This window comes from Salvelinus namaycush, unplaced genomic scaffold (assembly GCF_016432855.1).
Source record: "Salvelinus namaycush isolate Seneca unplaced genomic scaffold, SaNama_1.0 Scaffold9, whole genome shotgun sequence".
NCBI classification, from domain to species: Eukaryota; Metazoa; Chordata; class Actinopteri; order Salmoniformes; family Salmonidae; genus Salvelinus; species Salvelinus namaycush.
This window is the reverse complement of record NW_024061641.1, coordinates 439,956-456,456: the sequence shown is the minus strand read 5'-3', so window position 1 is coordinate 456,456 and position 16,501 is coordinate 439,956. Positions and strand designations below refer to the sequence as shown.

Below are 16,501 nucleotides of genomic sequence, written 5' to 3'. Positions count from 1 at the left end.
TATATTATCATTTACAATTTAAAAAATGACTCCAAAAGTACAATACATTACAATTGAAATGTTAGTCATTTAGCAGACGCTCTTGTCTCCAGCAATTGCAGGAGACATGAGGGTTAAGTAACTTGCTCGAGTGCACATGGACAGATTTTTCACCTAATGTGGAAATAGTGAAGGGGTCTGAATACTTTCCGAATGCACTGTACATACGTACCTGTTCTACATAGTTTAACCTCCGATGTGATCAGCAGCAGTCTCCGTAGCCGATCATTCTCCTCCTGGTATTTCAGTACCGTTTTCTCAACTTCCCCGAAAATCTCCACAGCAGCCGCAGTTAAGCGCTCATTTAAAAACACATGAAACGACTGTTGTTTAGACATTTTAAGTTGGCTGCTAGCTTCCTCCATGAGGAAAAAATGGTGTTCACTAAAAAGGAAATCCACTCGCAGGCTCACTTCCGCCTGTATCAGCGGGTGGCAAAGCCCATAAACACAGCGCCTCTATGTAGATGGAGCGTTAACTACAAGGTACAGACATTTTAGATTTATTTAACCTTTATTTAACCAGGCAACTCAGTTTAGAACAAATTATTATTTACAATGACGGCATCCTGGGGAAGAGTGGGTTAATTGGCTTGTTCAGAAAGACAGATTTTAACCTTGTCAGCTCTGGGATTCAATCCAGCAACCTTTTGATTACTGGCCCAACACTCTAACCACGAGGCTACTTGCCGCCCAAGACTAGTAGTGATAATGGAAATAGATAACTACATGTGGGGAAAACGTTATAATATGTTATAATACTTTTGTATTATGAACTTTTGTATTATGAATTGTATGAACTGAATTGAAAAACAACTCATTGTAACACAGGCGACTCCTGAAAGCTGCAATGGCTTGGGACTTCATTCTATAGCTAGAGGACTCCTGATATCTCCAGGAGTGATAAGTATCATGTTTTGTTGTCTTTATCTGTTGTGGTCTAGTACTGTCTTTTTGACAGCTAGGGCCATCTACTGTAGGTGCTTCCTGTCTTCCCAGCAGCTTACTTGGTGTGTGTGAGCTGCTGACTGCTCATTATTTGCAGATAGTTGTTGACACATCCAGGATCAAGGGGCAGGGAAATGTGTGACTAGTTTTGGTAATCAGTGCCTGTATTGGAGGGGGAGTGGTTTCACCTCGCCAAGCCAATCAGCAATTAGTACAGGAAGGTGTGCTCTCCACCTCTGCGAGGAAATTATCAATTAGTGTTAGTACTTCAGTTTCCCCTGGTTTCTCAGCAGCAGCTGTAAGCAGCGGTTTTGTGGCAAACTAAGACAGTCACTGAAACAAATATGGTTCTGCCAAATCATTTGAGGAATGCTCCACACCACTCTCTCACTCTATTATCTTACATAGTTATTTACAGATTCTCATTTTGCTCTTTTGTAGCTTTGTCAACTATGTGTATAAATATATATATATTACCCCCCTTTTCTCCTCAATTCCTGATATCCAATTACGATCTTGTCTCATTGCTGCCACTCCCCAACGGGCTGGGGAGATGCGTCCTCTGAAACATGACCTGCTAAACCGCGCTTCTTAACACTTCTTCTTCGCTTCTTAGCCTGCTTAACCCGGAAGCAAGCTGCAGCAATGTGTCAGAGGAAACACTGTTCAACTGACGAACGGGGTCAGCCTGCAGGCGCCCGGCCCGCCACAAGGAGTCGCTAGAGCGTGATGAGCCAAGAATAGCCCCCCTGGCCAAACCCTCCCCTTTATATTTGAAGGAGCAGGCTGGTGATTGTGACCCTGTTACTATCTGGGGAAAGTTGGTGCCTGCAGCTGGTGTCCCTGTTCATGTACCAGCTGGTGTCCCTGTTGATTTCCCAGCTGTTGTCCCTGTTCATGTCCCAGCTGATGTCCCAGCTGTTGTCCCTGTTCATGTCCCAGCTGATGTCCCAGCTGGTGTCCCTGTTGATTTCTCAGCTGGTGTCCCTGTTGATGTCCCAGCTGGTGTCCCTGTTGATTTCCCAGCTGGTGTCCCTGTTCATGTCCCAGCTGATGTCCCTGTTGATTTCCCAGCTGATGTCCCTGTTCATGTACCAGCTGGTGTCCCTGTTCATGTCCCAGCTGATGTCCCTGTTGATTTCCCAGCTGTTGTCCCTGTTCATGTCCCAGCTGATGTCCCTGTTGATTTCCCAGCTGGTGTCCCTGTTCATGTCCCAGCTGGTGTCCCTGTTCATGTCCCAGCTGTTGTCCCTGTTCATGTCCCAGCTGATGTCCCTGTTCATGTCCCAGCTGTTGTCCCTGTTCATGTCCCAGCTGGTGTCCCTGTTCATGTCCCAGCTGATGTCCCTGTTGATTTCCCAGCTGTTGTCCCTGTTCATGTCCCAGCTGATGTCCCTGTTCATGTCCCAGCTGTTGTCCCTGTTCATGTCCCAGCTGATGTCCCTGTTCATGTCCCAGCTGATGTCCCTGTTCATGTCCCAGCTGTTGTCCCTGTTGATTTCCCAGCTGATGTCCCTGTTGATTTCCCAGCTGGTGTCCCTGTTCATGTCCCAGCTGTTGTCCCTGTTCATATCCCAGCTGTTGTCCCTGTTCATGTCCCAGCTGTTGTCCCTGTTCATGTCCCAGCTGATGTCCCTGTTCATGTCCCAGCTGTTGTCCCTGTTGATGTCCCAGCTGATGTCCCTGTTCATGTCCCAGCTGATGTCCCTGTTCATGTCCCAGCTGATGTCCCTGTTCATGTCCCTGTTCATGTCCCAGCTGATGTCCCTGTTGATTTCCCAGCTGTTGTCCCTGTTCATGTCCCAGCTGTTGTCCCTGTTCATGTCCCAGCTGTTGTCCCTGTTCATGTCCCAGCTGTTGTCCCTGTTCATGTCCCAGCTGATGTCCCAGCTGGTGTCCCTGTTGATGTCCCAGCTGATGTCCCTGTTGATGTCCCAGCTGATGTCCCTGTTCATGTCCCAGCTGTTGTCCCTGTTCATGTCCCAGCTGATGTCCCTGTTCATGTCCCAGCTGATGTCCCAGCTGTTGTCCCTGTTCATGTCCCAGCTGTTGTCCCTGTTGATGTGCCAGCTGATGTCCCTGTTCATGTCCCAGCTGATGTCCCTGTTCATGTCCCAGCTGTTGTCCATGTTGATGTCCCAGCTGATGTCCCTGTTCATGTCCCAGCTGATGTCCCTGTTCATGTCCCAGCTGATGTCCCTGTTCATGTCCCAGCTGATGTCCCTGTTCATGTCCCAGCTGATGTCCCTGTTGATTTCCCAGCTGGTGTCCCTGTTCATGTCCCAGCTGTTGTCCCTGTTCATGTCCCAGCTGTTGTCCCTGTTCATGTCCTAGCTGGTGTCCCTGTTCATGTCCCAGCTGGTGTCCCTGTTCATGTCCCAGCTGGTGTCCCTGTTCATGTCCCAGCTGATGTCCCTGTTGATTTCCCAGCTGGTGTCCCTGTTCATGTCCCAGCTGATGTCCCTGTTGATTTCCCAGCTGGTGTCCCTGTTCATGTCCCAGCTGATGTCCCTGCTGATGTCCCAGCTGGTGTCCCTGTTCATGTCCCAGCTGTTGTCCCTGTTGATGTCCCAGCTGTTGTCCCAGCTGTTGTCCCTGTTCATGTCCCAGCTGTTGTCCCTGTTCATGTCCCAGCTGTTGTCCCTGTTGATTTCCCAGCTGGTGTCCCTGTTCATGTCCCAGCTGATGTCCCTGTTGATGTCCCTGTTGCTGCCTACAGCTGATATCCCCGTTGATGTCCCTGGTCTCAAGAAACTGGGAGAGGTTGAAAATGTCAGTGAATACACTTGCCAGTTGGCCAGCAGATGCATCGGATTACACGTCCTGGTAATCCGTCTGGCCCTGCGGCCTTGTAAATGTTGACCTGTTTAAACGTCTTACTCACATTGGCTGCCGAGAGAGTGATCACACAGTCATCTGGAACAGCTGATGCTCTCATGCATGTTTCAGTGTTACTTGCCTCGAAGAGAGCATAGAAGTAATTTAGCTCGTCAAGGAGGCTCGTGTCACTGGGCAGCTCTCGGCTGTGCTTCCCTTTGTACTCTGTAATAGTTTGTATGCCGGTGTAGTACGATTCGATCTTAGTCCTGTATTGATGCTTTGCCCGTTTGATGGTTCGTCGGAGGGCATAGCGGGATTTCTTATAAGCTTCCGGATTAGAGTCCCGCTCCTTGAAAGCAGCAGCTCTACCCATAGCTTAGCATCTGCTTCATCTGACCACTTTTCTATTGACCGAGTCACTGGTGCTTCCTGCTTTAATTTTTGCTTGTAAGAAGGAATCCGGAGGATAGAATTATGGTCAGATTTGCCAAATGGAGGGTGAGGGAGAGCTTTGTACGCGTCTGTGTGTGGAGTAAAGGTGGTCTAGAGTTTTTTTTCTTCTTCTGGTTGTACATTTAACATGCTGATTGAAATTAGGTTAAAACAGATTTATGTTTCCCTGCATTAAAGTTCCCGGCCACTGGGAGCGCCTCTGGATGAGTGGTTTCCTGTTTGCTTATGGCCGTATACAGCTCATTGAGTGTGGTCTTAGTGCCAGCATCGGTTTGTGGTGGTAAATAGACAGCTATGAAGAATATAGACAAACTCTCTAGGTAGTTAGTGTGGTCTACAGCTTATCATGAGATACTCTACCTCAGGCGAGCAAAACCTCAAGACTTACTTTGATATCGTGTACCAGCTGTTTACAAATAAAAAATAGACCACCAGCAGAGGCTGCTGTTCTATCCTGCCGATACAGTGTATAACTCGCCAGCTGTATGTTATTCATGTCGTCATTCAGCCACGACATGGTGAAACATAAGATATTACAGGTAATGTCCCGTTGGTAGGACATACGTGCTTGTAGTTCGTCCACTTTATTATCCAGCGATTGTACGTTAGCCAATAGTACCGATGGGAAAGGCAGATTAGCCACTCGCCGCTGAATCCTCACAAGGCACTCCAATCTCCTTCCGCGATACCTCCATCTCTTTCTACTGCGAATGACGGGGATGAGGGCCTGTTCGGGTGTCTGGAGTAAATCCCTCTCGTCCGACTCGTTAAAGAACAATTCTTCATCCAGTTCAAGGTGAGTAATCGCTGTTCTGATGTTCTGTTCTGATGTTCTGTTCTGATGCCCAGAAGCTCTTTTCAGTCATAAGAGACGGTAGCAGCAACATTATGTACAAAATAAGTTACAAACAATGTGGGAAAAAAATGATAAATAGCACGGTTGGACTTCTTCAGGCTAGGGTCTATTTTTCTCCACTTCCTGTCTGACTGACGTGCCCAAAGTAAACTGCCTGTTACTCAGGCCCAGAAGCCAGGATATGCATATAATCGGTACCATTGGATATAAAACACTTTGAAGTTTGTAGAAATGTTAAAATAATGTATGAGACTATAACACCGTTGATATGGTAGGAGAAAATCCACAGAAAAAACAACCAGAATTATTTTATTTTTTGGAGAGCCCATGCTCTTTCAATGGAAAGCTATGGGTCCTATGCAATTCCAGTTCCCTGATTGCAATTCCTATGGCTTCCACTACAAGTCAAGTCTTTTGTCAAGGTTTCAGGCTTGTTTCTTCCCAAACGAGGAAGAATTTTGATCTTTGGTACTGGGAGTCAGAGTTGGAAATCAGTCTGTGCGCGCGACGAAGAGGACGCACACTTGCTAATTTTACTTTTCTTTTGAACATAATTCCTTCCGTATGAAATTATATAGTTTAATTACGTTTTAGGGTACTCTGCGACACATACAGTTTGCGCTGTTCTGTGAATCAAGTAGTACATATGAGATCTTCAGTTTCTTGGCAATTTCTCGCATGGATTAACCTTCATTTCTCAGAACAAGAATAAACTGACAAGTTACAGAAGAACGTGATTTGTTTCTGGCCATTTTGAGCCTGTAATCGAACCCACAAATGCTGATGCTCCAGATACTCAACTAGTCTAAAGAAGGCCAGTTTTATTGGTTCTTTAATCAGCACAACCGTTTTCAGCTGTGCTAACATAATTGCAAAAGGGTTTTCTAATGATCAATTAGCCTTTTAAAATGATAAACTTGGATTTTCTAACACAACGTGTTAGAACACAGGATTGATGGTTGCTGATAATGGGCCTCTGTATGCCTATGTAGATAAAAAAATGTTTTTTTAAATCAGCCTTTTCCAGCTACAATAGTCAATTATAACATTAACAATGTCTACACTGTATTTCTGATCAATTTAATGTTATTTTAATGGACTTTTTTTTGTTGCTTTTCTTTCAAAAACATAGGATATTGCATATTTATACCTTTGTGTACCTATTTAGGATACATCACCATGAAGAGAATGACATTCACATCCATAATGATGCATTCCTGTGTAGTACAGATCAGGGACCCATGATGAAATTCCGTTACTGTAACTCTCTTACCAGGTGTAAATCCCCTTCAGGTACTGTAGTGCAACAACCAAAATATATGTTTTCTAACTCAAGGTGTCATGTTATAGCTGACGCCCCATTCTTTCTGCAGACATCTTGAATCTTAATTCGGAGAAGATATTTAATCATTTTTGGGGGAAAACGTGGCCGTATGACAGTGCATGTCAGAGCAAAAACCATGCCATGAGGTCGAAGGAATTGTCCGTAGAGCTCCGAGACAGGATTGTGTCGAGGCACAGATCTGGGGAAGGGTACCAAAAACAATCTGCAGCATTGAAGGTACACAAGAACACAGTGGCCTCCATCATTCTTAAATGGAAGAAGTTTGGAACCACCAAGACTCTTCCTAGAGCTGGCCGCCCGGCCAAACTGAGCAATCGCGGGAGAAGGGCCTTGGTCAGGGAGGTGACCAAGAACCCGGTCACTCTGACAGAGCTCTTCCTTTGTGGAGATGGGAGAACCTTCCAGAATGACAACCATCTCTGCAGCACTCCACCAATCAGGACTTTATGGTAGAGTGGTCAGATGGAAGCCACTCCTCTGTAAAAGGCACGTGACAGCCTGCTTGGAGTTTGCCAAAAGGCACCTAAAGGACTCTCAGCCCAGGAGAAAGAAGATTATCTGGTCTGATGAAACCAAGATTGAAGTCTTTGGCCTGAATGCCAAGTGTCACGTCTGGAGGAAACCTGGCGGCACCATCCTTATGGTGAAGCATCGTGGTGGCAGCATTATGCTGTGGGGATGTTTTTCAGTGGCAGGGACTGGGAGACTAGTCAGGATCGAGGCAAAGATGAACGGAGTAATGTACAGAGAGAGTGGCTTCGGGACAAGTCTCTGAATGTCCTTGAGTGGCCCAGCCAGAGTCCGGACTTGAACCCGATAGAACATCTCTGGAGAGACCTGAAGCAGTGCAGCATCGCTCCCCATCCAACCTGATAGAGCTTGAGAGGATCTGCAGAGAAGAAAAGGAGAAACTCCCCAAATACAGGTGTGCCAAGCTTGTAGCGTCATACCCAAGAAGACTCGATGCTGCCAAAGGTGCTTCAACAAAGTACTGAGTATAGGGTCTGGATACTTATGTAAATGTGATATTTCAGTTTTTAATTAAAAAAAAAAAATTAGCAAAAATGTCAACACCTTTTTTTGCTTTGTCATTATGGGGTATCGTGTAGGCATATTGATGAGGGGGAAAAAACAATTGTATCAATTTTAGAATAAGGCTGTAATGTAATAAAATGTGGAAAAAGTCAAAGGGTCTGAATACTTTCTGAAGGCACTGTATATAGACAGGTGTGTGCCTTTCCAAATCATGTCCAATCAATTGAATTTACCACAGGTGGACTCCAGTCAAGTTGTAGAAACATCAGAAGAATGATCAATGGAAACAGGATGCACTTGAGCTCAATTTCGAGTCTCATAGCAAAGGGTCTGAATACTTTTTAAAATAAGGTGTTTCTGTTTTTATTTTTAATAAATTTGCAAAAATGTCTAAACCTGTTTTCGCATTATGGGGTATTGTCTATATAAAGAGGGGGGGGGGGGGGGGGGTCATTTTATCCATTTTAGAATGAGGCTGTAACGTAACACAATGTTGAAAAAGGGAAGGGATCTGAATACATTCCGAATGCACTGTATACAACCTCTTTTTTTTGGTTAGGCACAAAATTACCTTCATACTTCCATTAGTTTTTTAAAACCGGTACCGGTTACTTTCAGACAATTCCTGTGACACTTGTGGGGGTCGTAGAGCAAAACGGATACCACCATCGTGTGAGAATCTCCCCTTTCCACAGTGGGGTCCCATTAGTTTGTACCCCAAACTGTTCAGACGCTACCAAACGGAAGTTGGCACATCAACGGTACCGACTTCAAACGAGTCTCCTGACAAATGTGGGGGTCGTAGAGCAAAACGGAGACCGATTTTTTTTCCAGGATATCTCATGGCCTGACAAACACCACTCTAGCTATGCCACCTTTCAGCACAGATGCGGAAGTGCAACATTTGTGGATTGAGACATCCAATGCCAATGGGATTTATTTTGTTATGTAACTTAGATTGACTCTAGGTTTGCTTCGACTCTTCCATCTAGGTTGGCAAGTCGTAAATGTCAGTTTCCTAGTTCTGACTATCAAGTGAACGCATAAAACAAAAAGAAGCTATTTGGTTAAGGGCCTTCCTCAACGGCACATCGACAGATTTTTCACCTAGTCGGTTCTGGGATTCGAACCAATTCCCCAGCTAATCAAAAGGAATATTCAATGTCTCCAATAAAATGCAAAGCTAGCCAGCTATGCTATTTCAATAAGCTTTTCGTGACAGACAACTTTTTAATCATACATGGTGAATCTTTAAACTGTTCTTTAAAAGTCGATTAACTAGTGATAATTTGCTTAAACAGTTTACTAATTGAGTAGAACTATAGCTAGCTATCAGTATCTACATATGAACCTATTCTACATAGTTTTATCTCCGGTGTGATCCGCAGCAGTCTCCGTAGCCGATCATTCTCCTCCTGGTACTCCACTACCGTTTTCTCAACTGCCCCGAAAATATCCACAGCAGCCGCCGTTAAACGCTCATTTAAAAACACATGCAGCAACTGTAGTTCAGACATTTTCAGCTGGGTAGCTTATTTAGTTCAGTCAGTATGTCTTTGTTTACTCCTGCTTCAGTCAGCTATTTAGTGCTTTCTAGTCAGGCAGCTTAGTGTCCTACTCAGAAGAGCCTTTTATAAAGTTCTCTCATTCAGCCTATCGGCAGCCTAGATTCCCGGGACTTCAGGTTAGGTTACTGTAGGACCCCAGCACACACGTGGTCAGAAACGTGCTTCTCCATCATGATGAGCTCTACCAGTCTTTCCCTCCTGATGAACTCTTCCTTCTGTGGACTGAATTCCCTTTTCATTCATATGTAAGAAACTACAAGTTAATATCAGTACTGTATAGGATTCCAAGAGTGGTCAGATGTGTGACGTGTGAGTGTGGGGACATCTTCTCCAATGAAATCCCCCTCAACCTGGACATCCGGCATCATCCTTGATCTGACCGGACATTCTGTAGTGGTTGCTACCGGCAACACCTAAGGTGTCTTACGTTCATGGTCCTTAAGATTCTCTATTACCCATCCTTATTTTTCATGGTCCTTACGAGCCGGATGCAGTAACTGCTATAGCATGAGGATGCCAGTCTCCAGAGAAGACCCCCCCCCAACAGTGTCTAATCGATTGAGATAGATTACAACACACCACTCCTACAAGAGTGAGCAGCTAGAGGGTTCAAGCGGAGGGAGCATTCCCTCCCGGTCGACCCTCAACCCTTCTCACTGCCTCTACATACAGTACGTAACACCCTGTGCTACTCTGATTTTAGCTATCTGTTTCACTCTAACCGGACAATCTGTAGACCGGGCTTCATTACTACCTCCACAATTACTACACTGTTGGGGCTCGTTCCTCCAGGCATGTTTCCACTAAATGAACCCCCCCCCCCCCCCCCCCCCCCCCCATCTTGGCTGCTCCTTCCTACACCCTGATGCTACGTGGCCAAAAGTTTCCTCGTCTCCTTCTCAAAACCCATTGGAGAAGGTCAGTGCGGGGGAGGAACTCTGACCAGAGGCCTCTGGGTTTCTCAGCCAATGGGTTTTGAGAAGGAGACGAGGAGAGAGAGGACGCGAGGAGCATGCAATTACGAAGGTGTATAAAGATGGCGGGCACCGTGTACTTATCACAAACGCCTAATTTTCTAATTTCACCATATTGTACTGTGCTCTCCGTTACTCTTTTTTGTATTGTTATTAGCACAATATACATGAACCAAATTCTAGCTCCAAGATGGCGGCAATTTAATACAACTACGTAGAAGAAGTGTGTGGGTATAGAGTGGTGAGGAGAAGGAGTCTACTGTGTCCAGAAGCGACTTCACCATTAATTTTCTGTATTCAGGTTCACTCAAACATCATTTTAAACTTTGTTTAACTATTGACAGTTACAGCTGATTTCAGGATTGTATGTTGATTTGCTCTCCCTAAATATTTGTCATCTGATGTATTCGATTGAGTCTCTGAATTGTTTAATCAAACTTTTTCCCCCTCCTGAATTAGCCTAGTGCGCCCAGCTATATCCTGTCCCAAGGTTGTTTTCCCCGGTTTTCCCTGGCTAAACTAGCTGGCTAGCTGAACTATGCTTATTTTCATCCTCATTGCCAAACTTCATAAATACTGCACCCTCAGCTTCAAAACTAATTTGCTAGTTACACAATAAGACATTTGCTGTAAAAAAAAAAGTGAAAATTATTTATTGTTTTGTTGAATAGTCATGACTGGTGCGAGCAATGTCATAAAAGACAACGGTGGCAAAGGATATCATTGCCACTTAGCGTGGGTCCAAGTTCAGTTTTGAGATCCAGGTGTCATTGGCGTAGGGTTATAGATGGACGTTTCTGACAGGTCTTGGAACTGTTACAACGGGCAGCCTCTCCCTGCTTGGCTCGTTGGGATATGTATTGATTTTGCCAACACAGCCAGATATGTACACGGTCTTATACCCTTAACCTTTTTAAAATGACTATCATATTTGTTGATTGAATCAGACTTTATTAATATAATGAGTAATTCAGGAATGTCACGAGTTAATTAAAACGATAAAATAGCAACTCTACAGAGCACCAATGGCTACAATGAATGGCTAAATTACTTCCGGACAGGAAAGGTCAGCTGAGAGCTCACCACCACCCCCACTCTATTGTTGACAATCACAGATAGAACAATGAGCCAGATGTTTCACCAGATGTATGAACCTGCAGCATCCGGTTGGCGTTTCAACACACCACCAAATATGGTGATGAGATGAAGGCCAGTGGGAGAAGATGGAGCGAGATGGGTTTTTGCTGACTTTCTGCTCATTTTCTTGTTGATGAAACATTTGATCTCAATACAGTTTTCCGTTACCAAAATTAAAATATGTTATGAAGAGAATGGACTAAGTTTTCTAGACTTTACTTTTTTTTACCCCAACGTTTAAAAAAAATCTGTTGTTTAGAAGGAGTGAATGGGCGAATTTAGGTATTGCACACACGAACTTCAGAGTGGGCGTTCCCTATCGGAAATATGCAAATAATGCTATAACGCACCAATAGGATCTCACTAGCTCGTGGTTGTTCTTCCCACTATGATTAATTTGCTCATAATAGAAATAACTGGAAACGACTGTGGTTACAGATAGATGACACAGATATTTCACTGGATGTATAAATGTGAGACATCCGGTTGGCGTTTCCGCTCACTACCAAATATGGTAGTGAGAGGAAGCCCAGTGGACGGCAGTGGGAGAAGAAAGATGGATTTTGGCATTCTGCTAATTTTCTCATAAAGGAAACATTTGATCTCCATACAGTTCTGTTTCCAAAACTAGAATCTATAACAAACAGATTGCACTAAGTTTGGTAGACTTTGATTTACCCAATTGTTTGTAGAGATGACTTTGTTTAGGACGAGTACACTAGATAGTGGCCGTTTTCCTAATGAACGTTATGCTTATTCAGCAAGGCACAAATGGTCTTCGTCCTCTTCTTGGCGGTAGCTAGCTGGCTAGCTAATTCACATTAAAAAACGACTTAGCTTAAATAGATAGAAATCGATTTCTTTGCAAGTTTTCCCTCTACTAAGTTAGTACTCCTTCTGTGAATCAACTTTTTTTTCACGATAAGAAACATGCCATAAATAAAATACCTTGTTTATTGTAAAATGGAGGAGAGAAATCCTTGTTCCAGCTTCCAACAGACGCTGAACAGTATGTAATAAATAATGAGAAGATGCATTTGGAGTAATTATTGCATGGTGAGGCACACGTCTTTGGCTGTGTAATCAGTAGTGTGCTGTATCCATGACTACCCATCGAATCAATCACCAAAGCAATGATCACTGATAGATAAAACATGCTAGCTACCAGTAATGAAACAAATCTATAGCTGGGTTTAACACAGTGTAACCCCAAATATGGTAGTGAGAGGAAGGCTAACCGGATGTTTCACATTTATACATCCAGTGAAATATCAGTCTCATCTATCTGTGACGTTAGTTTACCAATGTGCCCAGTCATATTACATCCAAGGCCATCACAGGGTATGCTGCACAATGAATAGTAGCCATCATTTGTGACACTGGGTCATTGCAAAGTAATTTATGAAGTTATAGAACACCATTAAGTACCTCTTAAATGATGGTAGATGTCTGTAAAACATTGTATAGGCAACAACTTATGTTCTGTTGCCCTATGATCAGATTAAGTAAGAATACCACAACATATGGTCTACTATAATTATATGCATCTTCAGAAAATAGACAAAACTCAAAAGGTTGTACATTTATTAAATGCCTGTTAACATGGTGAAAAATATAGAACATATGGAATCCATGAAAGTAGAGCATTTGATCACAACCTGGAAGAACACATTGTGCATGCACCCCCTCAACAGGAAAATGGAACAAAAAAGACACACACACCATGTGTAGCATTAGAGCGGAGCTTCAAAAGACCAATCAGGTTTAAGAGGGCAGCAACTGAAAATGTTTCATAGGATAAAGTCTGGGTCTTTATGGTAATGTTTCATAGGACAGGATAAAGTCTAGGTCTTTATTCTGATGTTTCATAGGACAGGATAAAGTCTAGGTCTTTATTCCGATGTTTCATAGGACAGGATAAAGTGTGGGTCTTTATGGTAATGTTTCATAGGATAAAGTTTAGGTCTTTATTCTGATGTTTCATAGGACAGGATAAAGTCTAGGTCTTTATTCTGATGTTTCATAGGACAGGATAAAGTGTGGGTCTTTATTGTAATGTTTCATAGGACAGGATAAAGTGTGGGTCTTTATTCTGATGTTTCATAGGACAGGATAAAGTCTAGGTCTTTATTCTGATGTTTCATAGGACAGGATAAAGTGTGGGTCTTTATTCTGATGTTTCACAGGATAAAGTCTAGGTCTTTATTCTGATGTTTCATAGGACAGGATAAAGTGTGGGTCTTTATTCTGATGTTTCATAGGACAGGATAAAGTGTGGGTCTTTATTGTAATGTTTCATAGGACAGGATAAAGTCCGGGTCTTTATTATATAATATGTTTTCCGTTATTGGGGGTGTTGCTAATCAGGCAATGTTTGTTAAGGTGGTGTCTCACAGAGAGGAGTGTCAGTATTGATTGAAGAGAAGGAGAGTGACTGTCACGCCCTGACCGTAGATTGCTTTGTATGTTTCTATTTTTTGTTTGGTCAGGGTGTGATGTGGGTGGGCATTCTATGTTTGTATGTCTAGGTTGTGTATTTCTATGTTTTGGCCGGGTATGGTTCTTAATCAGGGACAGCTGTCTTTCGTTGTCTCTGATTGAGAACCATACTTAGGTAGCCTGTTTTCCCACTGTTGGTTGTGGGTGGTTATTTTCTGTTTAGTGTTGGTGGCACCTTGCAGAACTGTTTCGGCTATTCTTTTTGTTATTTTGTATTCAGTCAGTTAAGAGAATAAAGATGAACACGTACCCCGCTGCATTTTGGTCTGACGATTCCTCTTCTTCTTCCGATGAATGCCGTGACAGTGACGTAGACCCCCAGAAGTCTGCAGACTACAGGGATGAGTCCATATACACTACTAACTATAGCAGGACACGATCAGTAAGAATGTACGGTCCTCATTTGGGTACTGGTCACAGGAGTAGCAAGAAAGGCTGCTTTTCTTATGACTTCTAGAGTCTACGTCACGCTCCTCTTACACAAACAGAGAGAAAAAACAACATGGCTGCTGTTTAAATGAACTGTAGAGTACTATTAAATATCAATCAGGGTGAATAACAGGGATAGAGGACATAATAGTTTATGGTTACCTACAAACTATACTACCACAGATGTTATAGCAACCACTACACTACTAAATTAACTATAAAACAGGAGACATAGCCCAACATCCAGCTGAATTCAATAAAATGTGAGATTCATCCTTACACACTTTTGTAATTCCTCAGGAGGAAGATGTTGCTGAGAAACATCAGGCGTAGGGACATCAGTCTGCAGAAGTCCTTTGAGGACCTGAAGAAAAGGGGTTACGCTGTGTGCGAGGAGCATTTTATTCAGATTATTGACCATCTTTGTCAATGAAAATACATTTCAGTCATGATACTTTTCTGGTAAAAATGTCTTTCAACAGGGTTCACGGAAGACACTGTCCTCCGAGGCAGTACCTACCAGAATAAATTGCATGAATCCACCCGCTCAATCTGCAACAGATGCACGGCGTAGTAGAAAAAGACAACCACAAAGTTCGTAGCAATTAAAGATGCATCGCCATTTTTTTTATAGCAACAGGTTTCAAGTCTTGAATTGGCTATTTTTTGAAGGAGAGGCCAGGGAAGCAGATGTAGGAGTTTTAGGTGAGAAAGACAGAACAAGAGAGTGAAGGAGAGGAGTACTTTAAAGAGTGCTCCTCTCCTTCCTTCTAGACCCAGCTCCAGCAGAGGAAGCAGCAGATGCTGAATTTAGTTCAAGGGGTCTGCAGGAGGTGGTCTGTCACGTGACAGAGGTGGCAGGAAGCTTCGTCATGAGCATACAGGAGGAGGCTCAGGTGACAGGAGGCTTCCTCACAAGCATACAGGAGGAGGCTCAGGTGACAGGAGGCTTCCTCACAAGCATACAGGAGGAGGCTCAGGTGACAAAGGAAGCAGCATGTAGCACAGGTGTCATGCAGGAGGAGGCCATCATCCAATTGAAGGAGGTCTATAGTATAATAATAATAATACACCCACAGTAATTAATTGCACACACACTGAAACAAAAATATCACAAAGTTAATCTCATAAAGATGTTACTTTAATAAGAGAATACAGCTCCTGGAAAATATGCTGTCAAAATCACAAAAAACAACAGGCAAATGCAAAGTAGGCATTCCGCAAGACTAAAAGCCACCAAAACCAAGTACGTTGTCATCTTATAGATTGGAATATCAAAAATGGAAGACATAATTGACAAAAAACCTTAGCAGTCTTTGGGCAAAAACTGGCATTGTGTAAGGACTAAAAGTTATCTTACTTAGATCTAGTGCCTTTGATTGCATCCTGGAAGGCCATGTCGAGCATGCCTAGCCCCTCATAGAAGAAATAAATGGTGAAGATAAAGAACCAAAAACCATAGCACAGTGAAAACTGAAGTGTTTCACCGGCTAGTCCTTTTCTTTTGGTGCCTAGACTTCCACCCTGTCTCACTATCCTGGTGAAGAGAACAAAAACAGTCCAGGTGAATGGAGTGTGGCCGGGAATGGATGACGGCGCCCGTCATCCATTCCCTTTATCCCAGGGATCAACTAGATTTAGCCCCGTGCCAATTCTTTTTTTTGAGCGGATATTTGGGGGGCCGGAACATAATAACAAATAATTTGTAGACTGTAAATTGACTTGGAAGAAGCCCAAACAAATATAATTTTGGAATAAAATAATCATTCAAACCTTGCTTACAGGTGTCTCTATTATTCATGGGAATACATGAATAGATTCTTAAATAAAAGTCACTTGAAGCCGATTTCCTGGTGTTTTTCCAGTCTTTTATGTACAACAATAAAAAATATATTTTAAATTGCCTCAACTTTGGAGCCCAAATAAAACCATCCATGTGCCAAATTCCGCCCGCGAGTTGGGGAAACTGCCTTGTCCTCACTGTCACTTAGAAACCAATTCCAATGTCCGCCTGGTCGTGGTTCTGTTCAAAACAAAACTACTAAAATAATTTAGGTTACAACACCTGGTTGTAGTAGCTCTTTTTAGGTGTAACGATGCAGTGCTGTGGAGTACATTCATTCCTACAAACGCTGTTCGTCCGTACTAATCCATGTTCTAGCTGTTTCTAGCTTTTCGAGTAAACAAATAACTTACGTCCTGTTCTCTCAGATGTGCGGACCTGAATGATTAGTTAGCTAAACTAGCTAGTTACTCTGCTATTTTTCGGACAGGTGCAGAATCCGATGAATTGTGCTACAGTAACGTTAGCTAGCCGATAAATATATAAGTCTGTATATCAACCTAGCCAACGTTACTATTTCTCTTATTGCGCATGTGAAATTGTAACATGTAATAAG

The 16,501-nt window shown here is 43.2% G+C and overlaps 2 protein-coding genes across 4 annotated transcripts in view; both read right to left on the bottom strand.

Annotated features, from left to right (window-relative positions):
* LOC120043327 (zinc finger protein 708-like) overlaps positions 1-410 on the bottom strand; it is a 29,053-nt gene extending 28,643 nt beyond the window's left edge. For all 3 annotated transcript variants that reach the window (XM_038987945.1, XM_038987946.1, XM_038987944.1), the window contains exon 1: positions 212-410. In XM_038987945.1, the coding sequence (XP_038843873.1) occupies positions 212-404 (193 nt within the window). In that variant the 5' untranslated portion in view covers positions 405-410. The remainder of the gene's footprint in view (positions 1-211) is intronic.
* LOC120043328 (zinc finger protein 2-like) overlaps positions 1-9,538 on the bottom strand; it is a 401,596-nt gene extending 392,058 nt beyond the window's left edge. The window contains exon 1 of the mRNA XM_038987950.1: positions 8,847-9,538. Within this exon, the coding sequence (XP_038843878.1) occupies positions 8,847-9,012 (166 nt within the window). The 5' untranslated portion in view covers positions 9,013-9,538. The remainder of the gene's footprint in view (positions 1-8,846) is intronic.
* Positions 9,539-16,501: the final 6,963 nt, after the last annotated feature.